Raw genomic sequence first — 15,069 nt, forward strand, 5'->3', positions numbered from 1 at the left:
TCCAGGTCACTTATCTGTTCTTCTGCCTCAGTTATTCTGCTATTGATTCTTTCTAGTGTAGTTTATTTCAGTTATTGTATTGTTCATCTCTGTTTGTTCTTTAATTCTTCTAGGTTTTGTTAAACATTTCTTGCATCTTCTCGATCTTTGCCTCCATTGTTTTTCCAAGGTCCTGGATCATCTTCACTATCATTATTCTCAATTCTTTTTCTGGAAGGTTTCCTATCTCCACTTCATTTAGTTGTTTTTCTGGGCTTTTATCTTGTTCCTTCATCTGGTACACAGCCCTCTGCCTTTACATCTTGTCTTTCTGTGAATGTGGTTTTTGTTCCACACGCTGCAGGATTGTAGTTCTTCTTGCTTCTGCTGTCTGCCCTCTGGTGGATGAGGCTATCTAAGAGGCTTGTCTGCTTGTTTCATGAATTAGTGCAAAAAGTGCGTAAAATCTTTCACTGGAACACTTCTGTCAATTTTTGTTTTATATATTTTGAAGCTATATCGTTAGCAGTATATAACTTAGAATTGTTTTATCTTCTTGGAAACTTGAACTTTTTATCAGTATGTAATGGTCTTTCTTCCCTTTAGCAATGCTTTTTGCCTTAAGACTTACTTTTTCTACATTAATATAGCCACACCAGTTTTATTTTAGTTAGTGTCTGCCTGATATACTTTCCCATCCTTTTACTATAAACACACTTTAGCATTCGGCTGGAACTTTAAAAAAAAAGTGACAATATTTGTTTAACTGGAAAATTTAGTATATTCACATCAGTTGTGAATAGAGATATTTGAATTTATTGCCTTCATCTTACTTTGTCCCTTCTAAATGCCTTCCCCCCAACCCCCTCCTTTTTTGACTTCTTTTGGATTAATATATTTTCTCTCATTCCATATAATACCTCTGGTTTGCAAAATACGCTCTTTATTTTATTCTTTGTTATTTAAGAAATTTTAACATGTATTTTTTAACTTGACCAAGTTGAAAGTTTGTCAATATCTTTTTCTTCTTAAGTACTTAACCTGATCAACTATATTTTAATATTTCCTAGTATTTTAGTTCTTATGAACTCCACAAATTAGATATTATCTTGTTATATAATCAATGTTTGTCTACAGTTACCTGCATATTTACCATTTTCTGGGACTGATCATTCTTTCTTACATTTCATTAATTTTTGAGCTCATTTTCTTCTTCCTGAAGTATGCCTTTGGAATGTCCTCTACTGAGGATCTGCTGGTTTAAACTCGCTTGCCTAAAAAAAGTCTCTTTCATTCCTGTTCTTAAAAAACTATTTATTATGAAAAAAGTTTAAACATGTCTCTTTTGGATGTAGGTCAGACCTTTTGCCTCTACCTCTCATGTCTCAATTTCTACTTCATATTTTCTATCCCTGGATCTTTGTGCTAAAGTCTCTGGAGAGATTTTAATTTTCTTCCCCTGGTCCTCCCAGGGCTAAGGCCATAAGAATGTATTCCCATTGCCCTTTTGTGTATAAGTGGGGTTTTAAAGTAAATCCACTGAAATCATTGCCTTGTAGGGCTCCATGCTTAATGCACATGTCTCTTATCTAACCTTCCCACCTTGCTCAAGCCCAAGGCTTTGTCTTCCACGCACGTGATGCTTTAAGATGTAGGCTTTAGGCACTGCGAGATTGGAAGATATTCTTGAAGGCAAGTACTGGCTTTGGTGCTAGTTTACACTTTGGACTTGCACTTTCCCTCTGTTTCTGGCCTCTGAGGATCATCATCACTTTCTCGCCAGTTTAATCAACTCTATATTTTAAAATCATACATATGTACAAATTTTATATACTTATATGCATATGTATATATGTAAATATTTTCCAGGATTTTTATTGTATGGTTAAGTTTCTCTGGATATCTTGTTCACAATGTTGTTGGAGATTTACGTCCATCTATTTGATCTTTAAGTTGCTAAAACTGCAAATCTTTTAGCATGATGGAAAATTAAAAACCAAGAAAAAACACCATTGCCCTCTGGTGGAGAACCAATACTATTACAACATCTAAATGAGACCCACTGTGACTCAACTTCTGATTTCCTCATTTAGTCAACAAGGCTGTCAAATCTTTTATCAGGTCTTTCAAATCTGTCCCTTCATTTCGATTCTCCTAGTATCACCTTAGTCTAGTTCCTATTCTATTTTTTTCTTTTTGCTAGAATTGTTGTTTTTGAACCAGTCTCTCTCTTTATATTCTTTCAATATATTTTCTTTGTGTCTATCATCACCCCTTACTTTTACAATTTTACATTAATTTGATGGGTTGTTTATCAAGTTCTTGCTTATGAGCAAAAAAGTTGGAACCAATAACAGTAGTCTGATTAGGGATGTGAATGTATTATAGATCCAATAAATGTTAGCTGATTCGAAACAAGTATTTACTACCATTTATTCACTTACCAAATTTATCTGGGAGGCAGCACATGCACAAAAGTTCCCAAACTTTTTTTCTGTAGTAACAGACTAATGAATGACATTCACATGTATAATTCTCCTACTTGCTTACTTAGAGTTTTTAAAAACTTAAAACTATTTTTAATTACAAAACACATGACTAGTATTAAAAAATTCAGAGTTCTGGGGACCTCCCTGGCAGACCAGTGGTTAAAGACTCCACGCTTCCACTGCAGGGGGCTCGGGTTTGATCCCTGGTCCAGGAACTAAGAGCCTGCATGCCACTTGGTGCAACCAAAAGTTAAAAAAAAAAAAAAAAAAAAATCAGAGTTCTGAAAATAATGATGCTGGAGGCCCGGGTTCTCACTGTGGAAGAAGGTACAAATATGGAATGGGTAAAGACAAGGAAGAACCCTGTGGGGTTGGATTGGAAATGGAGATATCAGAAAAACTGGTGATTTTTAATATATGTTTCCTAGTTCTTTCTGTTGAAGGGGCCTAGAAACAATGACACCCAGCAGGCCCAGATCTTAGTTTCTAAACACCATTCTCTACTAAAAGAAACTAAGGATCTTTGAAGAAATAGTTGATTCCAGGGATAGGGTGGAGGGAAAAAAACAAGATAAACTTGGAACATTTTGTGCTGAAAAGTAAGAAATTTCTCAAAGAATGATAAAAACATGTCAAAAAGACCCAGAAGCCAGCCTAATAGGTCTCCCACTGGCCAAATATGGGGCAATTTGACATTAAAACAAATGAGAGTAACAGACTGAATAAGATAGGAATTTATGAGTTCATACTAATACAAGTGAGAAAGAGAAGTCTTTTCCTTACAGTAGAATGCCAACTAGTAAATGTAGAAGGAGTGACAGAATTGGAAAACCACAATTTGGCAGCCATCAGAGTAGCAATTAATTCAGCCAAGAAACATCACTGGATGCTAAACTTAGTGTATGAAAATTTGCTGAGAAACAGAATATTTACAGTCTCTAAGTATCTCCCCACAAAATGCTTGTTAATTTAAAAGAAAAAATTAAGAATCTTTACAGCAGAAAGATCTAACAGATACCACCTAAAACAAGTGATCAAAATTAACAGCTTGTGATGGGACAACTGGTATCAGGATATGATGCACTGAAAAGGACACAGCATCACTTCTATGATATTCCTGTCAAAAATGCATAAGCTCAATCTAATCATAAACAAACATCAGAAAATGTCAAATTAAGGGACACTATAAAATAACCGGTATATGTTTTTCATGACCTTGACATTTTTGAAAGACAGGTTGAAGAACTGTTCCAGACAGGAGACTAGAGACTTGACAACTAAATGTAATGTGTTATCCTGGACTGGATCCTGGACTATTTTTTCCCCCCAACAAAGGCCATTACTGGAACAACTAGTGAAATATGGAAAATATTAGATAATGTATTATATTAATGCTAATTTTCTGATTTTGATAATTGTGCTGTGGTTATGGAAGAAAATATCCCTGTCCTTAGAAAATACACACTTAAATATTTGGGGTAAAGAGGAATTATCTGTAACTAACACTCAAATGGTCAGAAAAAAAGCACTTATTCTATACTCATGATAAATAGATAAAGGGAAACCTTTTCCTTAGAGCAGAATGACAATTAATTAATACAGAAAGAATAATGTGTTAGAAAAATCAATTTTGTAAACAGCACAGTAAAAATTTATTCAGACAAGAATTATCAAAAGATGCTAAATCTAGGAGGGGAAAGTTTGATGAGGAACAGAATATCAATCAACCTGGTCTCAAATTTTCTCCTCACAAATTATCTAATCACAAAAGAAAAAAATGGGAACTATACAGTGGAGAAACCGGACAACTTCTTACCCAAGTGATCAAATTAACATCACCAATAATAGGCAATGGGACATTCTGGGAGTCTGGATGTGACCCTGGGAGGACATATCACTCATAGTATTTCAGCCCATATTGCATAACCTGAATCTAAACATAAGGAAGAATCAGGAAAACCCAAAAAGAAGGATCATCTATACTTTAACTGTCCTGTATTCTTCAAATAAATCAATACTATAAAAGATAAAAAAAGGCTGAAGAACTGGTCCAGATTAGAGTCATGATAATCTAACATATGATCCTGGACTACACCCTGTAGCTGAAAACAAAAACTACCAATGGAACAGCAAACTAAATTGGAATAGGGACTACAGATTAGATGAAAGTATTATATCAATGTTAAATTCCTGAATTTGATAACCAAACTTAGTATGTTTGTTCTTATGAAGTATGTATGTAGTATTAAAGGGTATGATGTCTGCAGTGTATTCATCATGTGATCAAGACAAAAAACATGTAACAAGAGATAGAGAGAAAATGGTAAATAGGAGAAACATTAAGAAGTTGAAATGCAGAACAATGTATATATTTCTTCTGCTTGAAATTCTTAAAAAATATATATACATATCTATGTATGTAAATATATATTTCTAAGATACTAAAATTATTAGTACTCTCCTGTTCCCCCAGGTAAGGGAACTAGAAGCTAAAAAGTATTAGGTAGTTGGCATGAGGCTGTAAAGGGTTGTCTTTCTTTTCTCAACCCTTAGTTCCACCCCAAAGAGAAAAACAGCACTAGTAGCTTTCAGATGTCTTCTATCTGTATATATAAACTTCTGGACATATATGTAATTCCTGTACCATTTTGATGGCTGCATATTTTAATGAATGAATGAACTTAAGAAGTGTTCTTGTTGGAATTTAAGTTGTTTCTGACATATACACATATTAAATACAATCTGAGATTTTTTTAAAAACATGTTATTTACTCTAATAAAAGCTATGTTTGATCTTAATCCTGTCATCTTAACGTTATCTATTCTGTTTTTACGTCTTCTTTTTAAAAACTACTTTATGTTCATGTTTTATTTTGGGAATTTCTTCCTCATTTAATAACTTCTTCTATTCAATTTATGGGAGTCATATTGTTATTTCAGCAATATGAAGGTTTATAATACTTAAACTATTCTGAGGTATAATACTGACAAATATCTTCATTGGAGAACCTCAGTCTGGCTGTTGGATCATTTACAGAAGAAGGCTAGTCAAGGCATGAATATGAAATATGAGTTGGGGAAGTCCAGATCCCAGCTGATACATGAGAAATGTAGTTTCCCAAAGTTGACCAACCCAGCTGTTGATGGATCTGGGTCACTCTCTTAACCAGGTCCTATTATGGGTCCCTTGTATTGATTTTAGTTTAAAATCCCCAATTAAAGCATGAGAAGATACTTCCTGACCTCAGAGCTGTTGTTATTTATTATATTTTGCATTACCCTTACGATTTTTCTGGGTAAGAATAAGAATGTATCCTAGGGAAAAAAACCTTATAGATAAATTAAACAGTTAAAACTTTAAATACTTTCCATAGTATTTTAAAACAAATAAAAATGTGATATCTATACCATATATATCATCATGTTGCCTTATTCTTCCATTTTATAGTGTTATGTATTTATATTGCACTTGGCAATAAGGAATACTTTTTTGGTGTTCCACAGTAAGCTGCAGGTTTCAAAAGCAGAAGTCCTGTACCTCTGAAGGTAGCATAAGAAAAATCTTTGTCTGAAACCTCAAAGTGAATACAGAGCCCAGAAATAAACCCACACACCTATGGTCAATTAATCTTCAACAAAGGAGGCAAGAATATACAATGGAAAAAAGACGGTCTCTTCAGCAAGTGGTGTTGGGAAAGTTGGACAGCCACATGTAAATCAATGAAGTTAGAACACACCCTCTCATCATACACAAAAATAAACTCAAAATGGCTTAAACACTTAAATATAAAATATGATACTATAAAACTCCTAGAAGAGAACATAGGCAAAACATTCTGTGACATAAATCGTACCAATGTTTTCTAAGGTCTCCCAAAACAATAGAAATAAGAGCAAAAATAAACAAATGGTACCTAATCAAACTTACAAGCTTTTGTACAACAAAGGAAACCATAAGCAAAATTAAAAGGACAACCTACAGACTGGGAGAGAATACAAATGACATGACCAACAAGGGCTTAATTTCCAAAACGTACAAACAGCTTATATAACTCCATAACCAAAAAACAAACAACCCAATCAAAAAATGGGCAGAAACCCTAAAAAGACATTTCTCCAAAGAAGACATACAGATAGCCAACAGTCACAAGAAAAGGTGCTCAACATCACTAATTATTAGAGAAATGCAAATCAAAACTATGATGAAGTACCACCTCACACCGGTCAGAATGGCCATCATTAAAAAGTCTACAAATAAATGCTGGAGAGAATGTGGAGAAAAGGGAACCCTCCTACACTGTTGGTGGGAATGTAAGTTGGTGCAGCCACTATGGAAAACAATATAAAGGTTCCTCAAAAAACTAAAAATTGAACTATTATATGATCTAGCAATTCCACTCCTGGGCATATATCCAGGCAAAACTACAATTCAAAAAGATACATGCACCCCTATGCTCATAGCAGCACTATTCACAATAGCCAAGTCATGGAAACAACTTAAATGTCCATGGACAGATGAATGGATAAAAAAGATGTGGTACATATATACAATGGAATATTACTCAGCCACAAAAAAAAATGAAATAATGCCATTTGCAGCAACATGGATGGACTTAGAGATTATCATACTAAGAGAAATAAATCAGAAAGAGAAAGACAAATACCATATATCACTCATATGTAGAATCTAAAATATGACACAAATGAGCCTATCTAAGAAACAGAAACAATGCGGGTGGGGTGGGGAGGGCAATGGATTGGGATTTTGGGGTTAGCAGATGCAAACCATTATATATAGAATGGATAAACAACAAGGTCCTACTGCATAGCACAGGGAACTGCATTCAATATCTTGTGATAAACCATAAAGGAAAAGAATTTTTAAAAGAAGGTATATATATGTATAACTGAATCACTTGTTGTACAGCAGAAATTAATACAACATTGTAAATCAACTTTACTTCAATTAAAAAGAAAAAGAAACCTCAAAGTAGTCTTTCAGCAGTCTATGTTATATATATATATTAAAAAAAAAAAGAGTCAAAATGTTTGCTTAGTCTATTTATTTTTGGTGGGGGAAGGAGAAGAGGAGGAGGTTAAAAAGAAGTTTGGTTTCTGCTTCAAAGCGCTTTCCCAAGGAATGGTGATTCATTCGTTACACATCATCATGGATGCACACTGTTCTCCTGGCTTTCATGATGGTCTGAATTCAAGGTAATATGTGTAATGTGTGTTTTTCTGAAATCCAGTGTATTCATTTGGATTTGTGTGGAGTGTTCCTTGCATTCCCATTCTCATATGAAAGATATTGGCACTTTGGCTTCAAGAACAAATAAAAAATAACATAAATACAACTTTTGTTTGATTTGGGCCTGGGCTAATTACTTAAGGAACTATTTAGCAATAATGATCTCAGATATTTAAATGCCTTATGAAGCTGCAATTAATTAAGGGACTGCTGATCCTAAGAACTATGCAACCAAAAGGGAATGAGGGAAAAATTCCAAATCTGGATGCCAAGTTCAAAGCCAAATATCAATAACCTCCTTCTCACACTTTTGCAATATCTATAAAGTAGAGGGAAAGGATAATAAAAATTACATGAGTAATGATAAATAAAAAGTGCATACAGAACTGGGAAAATATTTTTCGTTAAATTTGTCACTTATCCCAGTACAATAAGATGTTTGTAAGGAAAATAAAAACTTAAGGCAAAAACTAGTTACACTGCTGCTGTTCAGAACTTCTTGAGAGCACAAAAATGAATACCAATCTACTTCCCTGGTTTAAACTTGTCTTAAGACATGTTATTTTGTAACTTTAACATCTATATTATGCCTTGAAAATTCAAGCAAAAAGTAAAATCATACGGAAAGCCAGAAACTTCAATACATCTAGACAGACGTTTGCTTGTAGTTTTTGGTATCCAAAACCTTTTTTCCACACATAGAGCAGATGCCTAAAACAAACAAACAAAAAACTCATGTAAGTAATCAAATCTTAATAATAACTAATAATACTAATCTACTAGCTAACCAATACAAATGATTTGGTTTATTTAAGTCACTCCTGAAGCTTAAAACATAATTTAACAGCATCAGAAAAGAAAAAAAGAAAATATATACTTTTAACTAGGACAAGTTCTAAGTTTATTTTGCCTTAGAAAAAAGAGCATTTGACTAATTTATGAAGGGCTACTCCTTCACTATGTTATCCAAATCAGTATCAAAAGAAGTAGGTTTGATATGAATTCAAAAATGGTATTAAAGGAAACTTACCCTTTTTGTAGGCACAGCCCTGGCAGTAATGAGAACCTGGCTGGTGCACAGAACTTTTACAAATTCTGCAAGTGGAGAACTTATTCTTTCCATATGGATCAAATCTAGAGATTTTTTTTTAAAGAAAGAAAAATGTACAATACAATAGAAATACTCTTAAATAACCTCACTTAAGTAACAAATGTGATTAATTCATGCTCTCTGTTCCCTCTATCAAGCTCTACAATTGATAGGCATAGCACTCTTCTAACTGGCTACTCTCTTAATATGTCTCCACACTTCTGCCCCTTCCATGTAAGCTGTATGCTTGTAAAGAGTCAGCTGTATGTAATCCCAAACCTGTTTTTAACAGCTGTATTTGTCAATCTATTCATGTGATATAATATTAAGGAAACTCATGTAATGAGAGTACACAAAGAGTGATTGATTATATTAAAAACTAAATGAATACTTTAGGATGACCAGGTAAGTGTGAATCATTAAAACTGCTATGGAATTAGGCATGGGTAAGAAAACTTAAAAATTGAGGAAAAATCCTAAGTGGAAGGACTTGGCACCTTACAAGTGTCAGTTCTTGCTCTACCTTAAAGATACTGGAAATATATATTCTGGTTATGATTAATGTAAGGAAAATTATAAAGTAGACTCATATTCAAAAAGCCTTGTCTCAATGCCAAATGACTGATGAATGCATGTACAGTTATGTGCTTTGACTTAAAATAAAGTATGTGTATCTTTTAATGATTGCCCACTTTAACTGACATTTTCAATTAACTGATGCAATCCCTTTCGATAAAAAAGTTTCTACTAAAAAAAATGTGACCTTACAGTGACTGGAAGGCAAAATAACTTTAGAGGAAATACTTCCCATTATATTGGCAATAACTTTTTGTAACCGTACTCATATACTGAATACCAACACTGTCCTAGACCTGTTTCTTCTCTTGGGTATGATACAACAGCTCATTTTTAAAGGTTAATTTTTCCAAATCCAAAAGAATGTCACTTTACTTCCCACAAGAGAAGTTAAGAGTGGACACTATTCTTCCTTTTAATAATAAGCTCAATTTGTTTGGACCTACATGTCTAGAGATTGCTTTTTCTTAAAACCATATTTTATTCTAAAATGTACATTTTAATGTCTCAGAAATCTTACGTACACTTTCCAAAGTGAGATACTTAAAATACCCAAAAGTAATAGCTACTTATTAATGACACTGAAGTAAGTTTGGGAGCATAAAGGAACTGGAAGTACCTAAAACTATACACTCTGTAAAACATAACAACTTGGTCAATAATAACCTCGTGGTCTTAGAAGACATCAATAAGTCAGTCAACAATACATAATGTGACAATGCACTGAAGTTTAAGTCTATCATGCTATTTTATACCCATTATTTAATAAGCACCTTTATGTGTCGGGCATTTTACGTATTAAAAGCCTTATTATTATTATTAAATACCAAAGATGAACTTGACAAAGCCTCTGCCCTCATCAATCTGACATTCTAGTGAGAGGAGACAGATAATAAGTAAGAAAACAACCACACTTTTAAGATAGTAATACCTGCTGTAGAGAAAATTCAGAGAGGATACTGTGGTGGACATGAGGGGAAGGAAGGAAGACATTAGTTTAGGTGCTGGTTAGGGACCCTCTCTGAGGAGATGACATTTCAGCTAAGACCCAAGTAACAAGAAAGAGCCAGCTCTGTTAAGCTCTTAGCGATGCATTCTAGGAAGAGGGAGTAGTAAGCACAAACCTCTTCCAATGGGAGTGGGCTTGGCATATCTGATGCAGGAGTTGGCACAATAGGAAGTCAGAGAGGCAGGAGGGGCCAGATCACAGAGGACCCTGTAAGAACATGGTATGGGACCTAGCTTTTATTCAATGTAAAAAGAAAACCAATGCAAGGTTTTGAGAAAAGGAGTTACATGCCCTTTAAAGGACCACCCTGGTTATTATGAGAACGAACTATAGGGAACCAGAGAGGAAGCAGGGAGACAGAAAGTTATTATAATACCCAAGTAAGAAACTGTGATGGTTTAGAAGAGGGTAATAGCAGTGAGATGAACAGAAGCAGGTGTATTCAGGCTATATTTTGGTAGTAGAGCCAAAGAACTCGCTGGTGGATATGGGAAGTGAGGGAAATTAAGAAATCAGTTAGGGATTCCAGTTTTGCACAGCTAGATTGGACCACAGAGCAATGATGAGAAGACTATGATTCGACTGAAGGAAAAAGAGGTTGCCTGTCAGATATCAAATTGGAAAAGTCAAGGAGGCAACTGGATATATGTTTGGAGCTCAGAAAAGTCAGGACTGAGATATACATGTGGAATTCATTAACATACAGTTTGAATTTAAAGCCATTGGACTAAAGTCACTTGAGGAGAGATCATAAATTTATAAATAGAAAAAAAAAAAAGTCTAGGATTGAGACCAGAAGCACTCAATTGAGAAGGAACAGTTAGTGAGTTAAGAGGAAAGAAGAGTGTGGTATCTCAAAGACAAGAGAATAAAGTGTTGCAAAAAAGAGAGTTTTCGAAAGGTTAAATAAGGTAAGAACAGAGAAGTAGCCATCAGTTTTAAAGGTCACCTGTGATCTTGACAAGAGTAGGTTTAGGAGTGTGGTGGAGATGGAGGCCTGATTACAGCGGCTGAAGGAGTAAATAAAACTTAAGGACACTGAGAAAGTACCATCTAGATAAGGGTTTTGAAAACTTTTTCTGTAAAAGGAGGCAAGGAAATGGGACGGCAGCTGGAAGGATTCATGGAATTTTTAAGACTGGATATAATAGAGTATGGTGTCAAAAGTTGTTTTTATGGTGGGAGACATTTTTATCCCTATTCCTAGGTAAAAAAGTAGTGTTCAGAAAAGTTTAGAACTGGTTTAACTTGCTTAAGGTTACAGAGCTAGACAGTAACAAAATCTAGATTCAAATTTAGGTCTGACTCCAGCGCTCATGACCTGTCCACATTTCTCTGCGGCCTCTGATTTGCAGGAAAATTAAGAACTAGAAAAAATAAGTCATGCTTTCTGGTGAAATTATAAAAATAATGTATAATATCTTTATATATTGATACAGTGAAAATGAACAGGGTGAAATCAGCAGGTTATAACAGACAGCTTGGTATGCATGCTTGGAACTATTTAACTATGTTTTATCACAACAGAATGAGGCAAAACAAATTCATTCCAATACACTTAATATTAAAAAGAGTGGAAATTAATATGACTGCTTTATAGATGCTCTTATACCTACCTTGCTTTTTTTGAGGTCAAAGCTTTATTTTCATTCAGCTTTCTTCCACCACTTTCTGCATTGAAATATACATGTATTTCAGTGTGCTATGTCTACACATTTCACACATTAACACATACATGAAACATTTAACAATTAGTTAGAAAGTTCATTTTGTGACCTCCTACCAGCAGACTAGCCTATATCAAAATTTTAAAAAATTTCATTTAGTACCAGGTTTCAAAGACACTACTTAAAAAAAAAAACCACACAATTATTTACTAGGAAAATAAAAATTTGGATAAAAGGCAATCATTTTATTTCTCAAACTCAAAGTAGGACTTTAGGAATGGGTCTATATTTACATATATCTAATGTAAACTCTAGATGCCGCTACTTTGGTGCCATTGATCTTGAATACAGTAAAAATGTTTCTTTTTCTTCCCTTTGAAAACATCTTCACTGTATTTAATGATTATGAAAGTGAAAACATTTAAATAATTTGTTCAAGAATATAAAAATCAGGTGAGGAGAGGGGGCTTTCAATACTAACTCTAATTAAGCTGAATCAAATCAATTACTGTGATATACTCATTGCTTAAAAATCATTTAAATATTTTGTTATCTCCTGCCTATCAAATTAGGAACCCTGACATGTCACTGAGAGAACTAAATAGAAAAGATATTAAATTGTTGGGGTATCTAGTATTCCTTAATGTTTAACAGATAAAATACATTGTACACATAACATATCATTTTACAAATAATGTAAAAGTGAAAACATTATTCACAGAAGTATCTGATTCAGTTTCCATGTTCTAAAAGGAAAAATACCTGTGGTATTCCTTGCACCATCTTTCCATGTATCTGGAGTGATAACAGTACCAAGTTTCTTTTCACCTGTTATAACAAGACAGTAAAAGTAAGGGAGATTAGTGTTTACTATTTAATAAATACACTACATTGTGCCTAAAGTTCGCGATGGCATCACCAGTCATATTATGTACAAGCCTGTTAATGCTGGGGTCGGGGCCAGTGAACTGAGACTTAAGATATTAACTGTGGGCAATGGATAGCTGACTTCAGTAAAATTTGTGGATAATAGTATGGCTTATAATAGGCTTCCTCTGTACATGGATCCTTTAAACAAATCTGATAAATCTATTCATTCCATAAATATTTACTAAGCATCTCTGATGTATAAGCCATTGTACAAAGTACAGATAAAAATAAAACAAATGAGATAAAGCTCTAGATTTCAAGGAATTTATAGCACACTGATTTCTCTAATAGTAGTCCTTAACCTGAGTTTCACAGGTAGACCTTAGGAAATATATGAACAAGATTAAATTGTACACAAACCTTTTGTATATCCATTTTTTAATAAACTATGTTAAGTCTACAGCTTTCATCACATTCTCAAAGGGCTCAGAGAACCAAAAAAAAGTTAAGAATTATTCAACTAAAATATAAGCTGGAAAGTAAATAGTATGACAATTGAGAGCTCAAGTACTAGGAGAAATTCCATGGAGGAAGAAATAATCTTGGCTAGGGAAATCCAGTGAAGCTTTGTGGGGAAGGCAATAGAGAGGGTTAGTGGCAATGAGACTGTGAAGAAAGAGGAGAAAAGAAGATGAAGGTAAACTGAATAAGGGACACATCCTGGGGAAAGGCATTGAAAACTCAGGGTACATACGGGCAAAATATTGTTTGGTTTGGCTGAAGTGAAAAGGGTAAGGCTTAGTGAAAATGCAGTTAAAAAGGTAAGCTGAGGCCTCACTGAGGAGGGTCCTCCTGAATGCCAGGCTCCAAATATAGAAATCCCAAATTATTCTCTGCACCCTGAGAATTTATTAAAGTAACCATCCATGGTCATTCTTTCACTTAATATAAAAACTGTGATTCAAACTCAAGGGCATCTATGTTCCAAGTTTTATATACTATAGGGATATAAACAAAGTGGATCATATTAATTAGACAATTATCAGGATAAGAGGACTTGAAATTGTCACAGAAGAGTCAGACATATCTAGCTGTAGGAAAAAGGGATTTGGGGATATGACAGCTCTTTTAAAACACATAACCAGTTTGTGAGGTCAAAATACCATAAGATATTTTCTAAATCTCAAGGGTTGGCATTAGAATCACTGGATGGCAACTATAGGGAGGAAAGACTTTTCTAAAAGCCAGTGAAATCTACACAGACTGCTTTGAAGGTGGTGAGATTCTCCTACCCCTGTGCCTCAATCCTCTATGCATTCATGCAAAGAGCATTTAAGCCATTGGATGGGATATTGACTTAGGTTTGTTAGATAAAATACAGGACACCCAGTTAGATTTAAATTTCATATAAACAATGAATACTTTTTTTTTTTTTTTTTTTTTTAGTAAAGAATGTCCTGAAAGTGCGTGCTTTGGGACAAAGCACTTACTGTAGTGAGGAGCAGTAAACAGAGCCAAGTCTCAAACATTGCATAGGACATACTTACACTAAAAATTATTTGTTGTTTTCCTGAAATTCAAATTTAACTGGGCGTCCGGTACTTTTATTTACTAAATCCATCAACTCCAGATGCTGTGGAAGTGACTTTTAAGATCCATTCCAACCCGGCGGGTCTGTGAAGGGAGGAAGCCCGTCAAGAAGCAGTTCAGGATGATACCCGGGGTTGATGGGAAGCAACGGAAATAAACAGAGGTGCAAAACTGAGACCACTCTGAATGCAAATACAGGACGATACGGTCGTTGGGGAGGGCAGGAATGGTCAAAGGGCAGTATAGGAGGACAGAGGCTAGAATCAAGGACCTGTGGCCGAAGGAAAAACAAAGAAAGAGCAAAGTTCCCGGGGAACGCCAGTTAGGTTCTCCCAGCCTCCTTCTCCCGCAGAAGAGTCTCCTTAACTCACATTTTTCGCACACCATCCTTCCGCGACGATTCCCTCAGCCGCAGGACGAGCGGCAGCTGGAAGAAGTTAACAATACAGCCAGGGAAGCACTCCCCTTCCGGGTTACGAAAATCCACTTCCGGCCCTTCCGCCCTCCGCCCCGCCTATCCAACACCTGGAAAGCCCCGGGAGGAATAAACG

General features: G+C 34.8%; 1 protein-coding gene across 2 annotated transcripts in view; it reads right to left on the reverse strand.

Moving 5' to 3' along the window:
* Window positions 1–15,022, reverse strand: part of CRIPT (CXXC repeat containing interactor of PDZ3 domain) — a 129,846-nt gene extending 114,824 nt beyond the window's left edge. The window contains exons 1-5 of one of the 2 annotated variants that reach the window (XM_060309249.1): window positions 14,890–15,022; window positions 12,821–12,886; window positions 12,008–12,062; window positions 8,747–8,850; window positions 8,339–8,427 (exon numbers count right to left, since the gene is read on the reverse strand). In XM_060309249.1, the coding sequence (XP_060165232.1) occupies window positions 8,363–8,427; window positions 8,747–8,850; window positions 12,008–12,062; window positions 12,821–12,886; window positions 14,890–14,905 (306 nt within the window). In that variant the 5' untranslated portion in view covers window positions 14,906–15,022 and the 3' untranslated portion in view covers window positions 8,339–8,362. Of the gene's footprint in view, window positions 1–7,514; window positions 8,428–8,746; window positions 8,851–12,007; window positions 12,063–12,820; window positions 12,887–14,889 lie in introns of those variants that run through there. The other variant, XM_030857769.3, reaches the window with a different exon arrangement.
* Window positions 15,023–15,069: the final 47 nt, after the last annotated feature.

Source organism: Globicephala melas, chromosome 12 (assembly GCF_963455315.2).
Source record: "Globicephala melas chromosome 12, mGloMel1.2, whole genome shotgun sequence".
Lineage (NCBI taxonomy): Eukaryota > Metazoa > Chordata > Mammalia > Artiodactyla > Delphinidae > Globicephala > Globicephala melas.